This window comes from Heptranchias perlo, chromosome 2, assembly GCF_035084215.1.
Source record: "Heptranchias perlo isolate sHepPer1 chromosome 2, sHepPer1.hap1, whole genome shotgun sequence".
In the NCBI taxonomy this organism is placed as follows: Eukaryota; Metazoa; Chordata; class Chondrichthyes; order Hexanchiformes; family Hexanchidae; genus Heptranchias; species Heptranchias perlo.
In genome coordinates this window covers 48,403,502-48,411,863 of record NC_090326.1, presented here as the reverse complement: position 1 = coordinate 48,411,863, position 8,362 = coordinate 48,403,502, and the positions used below count along the sequence as shown (strand labels likewise).

The window sequence follows — 8,362 nt, the reverse complement described above, 5'->3', positions numbered from 1 at the left end:
TTCTCTCTCGGGTCTCTCTCTCTCTCGGGGTCTCTCTCTCTCTCGGCTCTCTCTCTCTCTCGGCTCTCTCTCTCTCTCGGCTCTCTCTCTCTCTCGGCTCTCTCTCGTCGTCTCGTCTCTCTCTCTCTCTCTCTCTCGGCTCTCTCGTCTCTCTCTGGGTCTCTCTCTCGGGTCTCTCTCTCTCTCTCTCGGGTCTCTCTCTCTCTCTCTCGGGTCTCTCTCTCTCTCGGGTCTCTCTCTCTCTCTCGGTCTCGTCTCTCTCTCTCTCGGGTCTCTCGTCTCTCTCTCGGGTCTCTCGTCTCTCTCTCTCGGGTCTCTCGTCTCTCTCTCTCGGTCTCTCTCTCTCTCGGCTCTCTCTCTCTCTCGGCTCTCTCTCTCTCTCGGTCTCTCTCTCTCTCTCGGTCTCTCTCTCTCTCGTCTCGTCTCTCTCTCTCTCTCTCGGCTCTCTCGTCTCTCTCTCTCTCTCTCGGCTCTCTCGTCTCTCTCTCTCTCTCTCGGCTCTCTCGTCTCCTCTCTCGGCTCTCTCTCTCTCTCTCTCTCGGCTCTCTCTCTCTCTCGGCTCTCTCTCTCTCTCTCGGCTCTCTCTCTCTCTCTCTCGGCTCTCTCTCTCTCTCTCTCGGCTCTCTCTCGGCTCTCTCTCTCTCTCTCTCTCGGCTCTCGCTCTCTCGGCTCTCTCTCTCTCGCTCTCTCGCTCTCGCTCTCTCGGCTCGGCTCTCTCGGCTCTCTCTCTCTCTTTCTGTGTAATTTGACACAATGTGTATTCAGCATACTGGGACCTACTGTTTTCCGTGGCTAACCTGTCTGAACACCAACGTCACCTTTGATTGGTGTGATGGTGTCCAGCCTAATATAAGATATGCGATTTGAGAACCTCTCATTCACTACTCACCTGATGAAGGAGATAATCTCCAAAAGCTTGTGATTTTAAAATAAAATTGTTGGACTATAACCTAGTGTTGTAAGATTCCTTACAAAAGAAATTAAGGATAGTATTAGATCCAAAGAGGAGTCATATAAAGTTGCCAGAAAAAGTAGCAAGCCTGAGGATTGGAAGCAGTTTATAATTCTGCAAAAAAAGCTCCAAGAGATTGATTAAGAGGGGAAAAATAGAATATGAGAGTAAACGTGCAAGGAACATAAAAGTGGACTGATAAAGCTTTTACAAGTATGTAAAAAGAAAAAGATTAGTGAAGACAAATGTCGGTCCCTTACAGTCAAACAGGAAAATTTATAGTGGGAAACAAGGAAATGGCAGAGCAATTAAACAAATACTTTGGTTCTGTCTTCACGGAAGAGGACACAAATAACTTCCCAGAAATGCTAGGGAACCAAGGGTCTAGTGAGAAGGAGGAATGAAAAGAAATTAGTATTAGTAAAAAAAAAAGTGCTGGAGAAATTAATGGGACTGAAAGCAGATAAATCCCTAGGGCCTGATGATCTGCATCCCAGAGTACTAAGAGGTAGCCATGGAAATGGTGGATGCATTGTTTGTCATCTTCCAAAATTATGTAGATTATGGAACAGTTCCTGCAGATTGGAGGGTAGCAAATGTAACCCCACTATTTAAAAAGGAGGGAGAGAGAAAACAGGGCACCACAGACCGGTTAGCCTAACATCAGTAGTAGGAAAAATGCTAGAGTCGATTATAAAGGATGTGATAACAGGGACACTTAGAAAATATCAACGGGATTAGACAAAGTCAACATGGATTTATGAACGGGAAATCGTGTTTGACAAACCTACTGGAGTTTTTTGAGGATGTAACTGGTAGAATAGATAAGGGAGAACCAGTGGATGTGGTGTATTTGGATTTTCAGAAGGCCTTTGATAAAGTCCCACATAAGAGGTTAGACTGCAGAATTAAAGCACTTGGGATTGGGGGTAATATACTGGTATGGATTGAAAATTAGTTAACAGACAGGAAACAGGGAGTAGGAATAAATGGGTCTTTTTTGGGGTTGCAGGCGGTGACTAGTGGGGTACCGCAGGGATCAGTGCTTGGGCCCCAGCTATTCACAATATATATCAATAATTTGGATGAGGGAACCAAATGTAATATTTCCAAGTTTGCTGATGACACAAAACTAGGTGGGATGTGAGTTGTGAGGAGGATGCAAAGAGGCTTCAAGGCGATTTAGACAAGTTGAGTGAGTGGGCAAATACATGCAGATGCCGTATAACATGGATAAATATGAAGTTATCTACTTCAGAAGGAAAAAAAAGGCAGAGTATTATTTAAATGGTGATAGATTGGGAAATGTTGATGTACAAAGGGACCTGGGTATCCTTGTACACCAGTCACTGAAAGCAAACATGCAGGTGCAGCAAGCAGTTAGGAAGGCAAATGGTACGTTGGCCTTCATTGCAAGAGGATTTGAGTACAGGAGCAAGGATGGTTTACTGCAGTTATAAAAAGGCCTTGGTGAGACCACACCTGTAGTATTGTGTGCAGTTTTGGATATACTTGCCATAGAGGGAGTGCATCGAAGGTTCACCAGACTGATTCCTGGGATGGCAGGACTGTCATATGAAGAGAGATTAGGTTGACTAGGCCTGTATTCACTGGAGTTTAGAAGAATGAGAGGAGATCTCATTGAAACATATAAAATTCTGACAGGGCTAGACAGACTGGATGCAGGGAGCATGTTTCCCTGGCTGGGGAGGTTCAGAACAAGGGATCACCATCTCGGTACATGGTAGGACATTTAGGACTGAGATGAGGAGAAATTTCTTCCCTCAGAAGGTGGTGAACCTGTGGAATTCTCTACCACAGAAGGCTGTGGAGGCCAAGTCACTGAATATATTCAAGAAGGAGATAGGTAGATTTCTAGACACAGAAGGCACCAAGGGGTATGGGGAGAGAGCGGGAATATGGTATTGAGGTAGAGGATCAGCCATGGTCATATTGAATGGCGGAGCAGGCTCGAAGGGCCGAATGGCCTACTCCTACTCCTATTTTCGATGTTTCCATGTCTTGTTATTCTAGTCAAAAATTGGCACCTTGGTTTCCTCAAATTCTCAAAACTCTGGAACAAAGTTTTATCCATCACCTCTTTTTTCCATTGACTAGCACTTAGCTAATGTGCACAGGACACTAAATTTTTAGTTAGATTTTTTTTTATGTTAACCAGAGCTGCCCTTTCATTTGGAACTAATGTGTCACAAATCCATTTCCAGGCATGGCTAACCAATTGGGCAGTGACATGCCTGTACTTTTACTTGCGTTACATCATGGCAAGAGCAAAATCTACCAGAGAATGTAAAAGGTCACAATACTCAAAGATAGTAGTCAATTTTTGGACAAACATGCAGAGAGTTCCTTCTAAGGCGATATCTGTAAGGCAACTATTTCCTCCTGATTTACCCCTTGTATTTTGGAGAGGTTTATTCATTATAGTCAATTCTGCTATTCTGCTATGAAAATACTAAATACACAGCACTGAACAAAACCATGTGTACATTGGAGCAAGGGTGTGGGGGGAGTCACCCCATCCCAGTATGAGGTGAAGCTTTTTAGCTGAAGGGTCCTTGAAGGTGCTTTTTCCCCTGTGGGATAATGGGAATGTCCTATTTGTATGTTCAGATTGAACTTCATTCAAAGAACTCACATTTAAAACAGGTATTCTAGCATTACAGGCTTTCTTTCCAAAAATGCAAGAAAATTAATTCTGCGTCTTAATGTATTGTATAATAATTTTTTTTCCAACAGGCTGAAGTAGTGCAAGAACTCCAAGATCAACTTAGTATGTTAAACAATGAAAAAATATCCCTTGCAGCACAAATCAAACAGCTGAAGAGGTATGTGATATTGTAAACAAATGTGAAATCAGCATCTTGCCTAACTTTGTCTAATTTAGCTGAAAATTGCCTCTGCTGTCTCCCATGCGATTATTAAAATCCATTGGATTGGAATTTTTTTATTGTCCTGTATTTTGACACTGGCAGAAATTTTACCTCTTATGTTGATGAATCCTTTTCAGTGTCTTCAGCCTGTGAATTATAATTGAGAACATTCTAAGTGGTTTATTCAATTTTAATGGAATAAAATTACTTCTGACTTTGTTCTGCATTATTCATTTTAAACTAGTGGAGCACAATTTGAGTCTCCCCTCTGCAACTGCTGTCTATCTTTAAGTCTCTAAGTTATTTTTTTCTCGTACCTCTGCCAACCCCCCCCACCAACCCTTCAAAGTTGGCAAAATTAATCTAGTTGTCCAACTTCAACCCATTGTCACTCATCTGTTGGAACCACCTGAATTCAAATATCTGGTTATGCTACGATTCAAACGTGTGCTTCTGCACCGAACCCAACACAATTATCACTAGTACTGTTTTATTATGTTACTAATAAATTTTTGTTGCAAAACATTTATGGGATATATCAATTTCAGAAGTTTTTTCTAAAAAAAAAATGTATATTATATGGTTGCAATTAGTTTTTACAAGGATGGCCAAGATTAGATGTGATTCTATGGAAAGCAAAAATTGTTGCATTATGGATTTAATTGAACTTTTTTTATTTTAACAGTGAAATAGAAGCCCTCAAGCAACAGAACTTTACTGCTGTAGCTATTACCCCTGACAGTATGATGCTCCCACCAACCATGACAGAACAAGTGCCTCAGATTAGACCGTTGGATAGTGGGGAGTACCTGGACATCCGAAGCTTTGAAAGCAATAGCTGGAACGTAGAGAAGGAGGAGACCTCCACTTCTTGCCCAATAGACACTAAAACAGAATCTAATAGTCTTGCTGTTGCTCCTGTTACAGTGACAACACTAACTCCATGTTCCAAGAAAGAAACCGAACTGATAACAGTTCATTCCCAGGCAGCTCGTGAGCCAGTACAGTTCAATAAGCCAAACAGGTTAGCCATTGTTATACATGCTTACAAATGATTGACCTACTGTGCACCTCTTTTATCCAGTGTATGTGAAAGGCGCATACACTCCCCTCCAAATCACACACCATCCTGACTTGGAAATATGTTGACGTTCCTTCATCGCCGCTGGGTCAAAATCCTGGAACTCCCTACCTAACAGCACTGTGGGAGAACCTTCACCACACGGACTGCAGCAATTCAAGAAGGCGGCACACCTTCTCAAGGGCAATTAGGATTGGGCAATAAATGCTGGCCTTGCCAGCGTCGCCCACATCCCATGAATGAATAATAAAACAAATATCTTAATGAACACTAAGCTCCTCTTGTGGAGGCAGAGGGCATTGCTGAGGTACTGAATAAGTACTTTGCATCTATCATCACTAAAGAAGCGGATGCTGTCAATGTCACAGTAAAGGAGGAGGGAGTGGCGAAATTGGATAAGATAAAAATAGATAAAGAGAAGTTACTTTAAAAGATGGCAGCACTCGAAATGGAAAAGCCACCAGATCTGGATGCAACCTAAGTTGCTGAGGGAAGTAAGGGTGGAAATTGCGGAGGCTGTGGTCACAATCTTCAAATCCTCCTTAGATATGGGAATGGTGCCAGAGGACTGGAGGATTGCAAATGTTAAAGCCCTTTCATAAAAGGGAAGGGGGATAAACCAATTACAGGCCAGTCAGCTTGACGGCAGTGGTGGGGAAACTTTTAGAGGCAATAATCTGGGATAAAATTAATTAGCACTTAGAAAAATATGGGTTAGTAAATGAAAGCCAGCACTGATTTGTTAAAGGCAAATCATGTTCGACTAACTTGATTGAGTTCTTTGATGAAATAACGGGGAGGGTTGATGAGGGTAGTGCGGTGGTTGATATGTATATAGACTTTCAAAAGGCATTTGATAAAGTACCACATAATAGACTTGTTAGCAAAATTGAAGCATTTGCGATTAAAGGGGCAGTGGCTGCGTGGATACGAAATTGGTTAAGGGACAGAAAGCAGAGAGTAGTGGTGGTTGGTTGTTTCTCAGATTGGAGCGAAATGTGCAGTGGTGTCCGCTAGGGGTCATTGTTGGGATCACTGCTCTTATTGATATACATTAAATACCTAGACTTGGGTGTACAGTGCATAATTTCAAGGTTTGCAGATGACATAAAACTCGGAAATGTAAACAGTGAGGAGGATAGTAACAGACTTCAGGAGGACGTAAACAGACTGGTGAAATGGGCAGATGAAATTTAACAGTGTGAAGTGATTAATTTTGGTAGGAAGAATGTCGAGAGGCAATATAAATGGTACAATTTTAAAGGGATTGCAGGAACAGAGAAATCTGTGGGTGTATGTACACAAGTCTTTGACGATGGCAGGACAAGTTGAGAAGGTTGCTAAAATGGCATATGGGATCCTTGGCTTTATAAATAGAGGCATAAGAGGACAAAAGCAAGGAAGTTATGCTAAACCTTCATAAAACACTGGTTTGGCCCCAGCTGGAGTATTGTGTCCAATTCTGGGCACCACACTTTAGGAAGGATGTCAAGGTCTTAGAGAGGGTGCAGAGGAGATTTAATAGAATGGTACCAGGAATTAAAGACATCAGTTATGTGGAGAAACTGGGGTTATCCTCCTCAGAGTAGAGAGGGTTAAGAGGAGATTTAATAGAGGTGTTCAAAATCATGAAGGGTTTTGATAGAGTAAATAAGGAGAAATTGTTTCCAGTGGCAGAAGGGTCAGTAACCAGAGGATACAGATTTAAGGTAATTGGCAAAAGAACCAGAGGAGACATGAGGGGGAAAAAAATTACACAGCGAGTTGTTACGATCTGGAATGCATTGCCTGAAAGAGTGGTGGAAGCAGATTCAATAATAACTTTGAAAAGGGAATTGAATAAATACTTGAAGGGGAAAAATTTGCAGGGCTATGGGGAAAGAGCAGGGAAGTGGAACTAATTGGATAACTCTTTCAACGAGCAGGCACAACGGGCCGAATGGCCGCCTTCTGTGCTGTATCATTCTATGATTCTTAACATCACTAATTTTGAAAGAAATCAATTTTGAGTGATCTATTATCCATGCTTAGTCACCGGACATCTTTTTGGATTACTGTTCACTGCCATCAGAGAAGGGTTCCTACAAAGTAATCTATGAAACATACAAGTAAAAACTTGACTTTGAACCCCTTCTCTATGAAAGCTTCTCTTTCGATATAATCACTTATATTTATCTAGCGCCTTTAATGTGTGTTCATCAAAGTTAGGGCAAGTAATTGTAGTAAGATTTGCTACCCAGGTACCATAATTTTTCATAAACGTCCCAGGAAATGTACAAATGCTGGTTTCTGAATGGATCTGAGCAATAAGAAATCACTTGCCCTATAGTCGTTGTTGAGCCCTTATGTGGGTTAGCCATAGGGCTACCAGATCTTGGTTGGCTCACTGCATATTGCAGTGCTGAAGTTTTTTTTGGACAGGAGGAGGGGGGAGCAAGAGAAGTAAGATTTGTAGTCTACAGTGATGCCACCTATTAGCAAATCATGCATTGGCATATATCTCTGAGATACACACAGCAGATGATGCATAATGCCAATGGCTTGCAATAGGATTTTGTTTTGCTTTTCTTTTAGATGGAAGGGAAAAGAGGGGGTGGAATAATTTCATATGCCCCAAATTGGCTTTCTTCATTGTCACACACAGCAGCAGAAATTTTGGACTGATAGTACAATTTTTAAGGCAGTCCCTTTTCAAGTCAGAGCCATTGTCATTAATAGTGCTTAACTTTAAATTTAATTGGCATCTAAAAGTAATTATTTTTCCAAAATTAAATGATGACATTTCAAGCAAAGCCCAAAACAGAATTATAATCATTCTCCTTCCTGCATTGTTTGCTACTTGTGAGCTTTCAAAAATTCTCCTGGAGGACTTTTCACAATCTACAATACAACAGTAAAACTAGCTTTGCAATTTGTTGAAGCTATTTATTTAATGTAAAACACATTGAGTGGCAAGATTACAGTGAATGTGTTCACTGCTCGAACGAATTCAGATAAAATTTTCTCCTTTATTTCAAGAGATATTAATTCTCTGTTAAAATAGTGCACAAAACAATTTCATATAAAATGTTACATCTTCAAATGTTAACGCAGCATAATTTCAAGGCTTGAATCTTGTTTCTTAAAGATCTATTTTCTGTCTCTAACTTTAAATTCTGTGTGTATTACATTAAAAAATGTTTGACAAAGATGTTTTAATAAATGTGGCCGAACTTTTTTTTTAAAAAAAAACAAAGTTTAATGATTTCCAATACAGTATTTATAAGTAAAATGAATTCTCTCCAAGAGCCCCTTTTGATTTGTGCTGCTTTAGTTCGGATTCTGGAAACATGTCCTTGAACCTGCCCCCGGCATTTGTATTGTTAATTCCATCTCCCTTATCCTGGCAGGAGACTTGTGAACCCAGGAGAAGCTAGATGTACGAGACTGTCGCCAGGA

The 8,362-nt window shown here is 41.1% G+C and overlaps 1 protein-coding gene across 6 annotated transcripts in view; it reads left to right on the top strand.

Annotated features, from left to right (window-relative positions):
- relch (RAB11 binding and LisH domain, coiled-coil and HEAT repeat containing) overlaps window positions 1–8,362 on the top strand; it is a 125,631-nt gene that overhangs the window by 47,328 nt on the left and 69,941 nt on the right. For all 6 annotated transcript variants that reach the window (XM_068001861.1, XM_068001859.1, XM_068001858.1 and 3 more), the window contains exons 7-8: window positions 3,710–3,798; window positions 4,529–4,867. In XM_068001861.1, coding sequence (XP_067857962.1) covers window positions 3,710–3,798; window positions 4,529–4,867 — 428 coding nt within the window. The remainder of the gene's footprint in view (window positions 1–3,709; window positions 3,799–4,528; window positions 4,868–8,362) is intronic.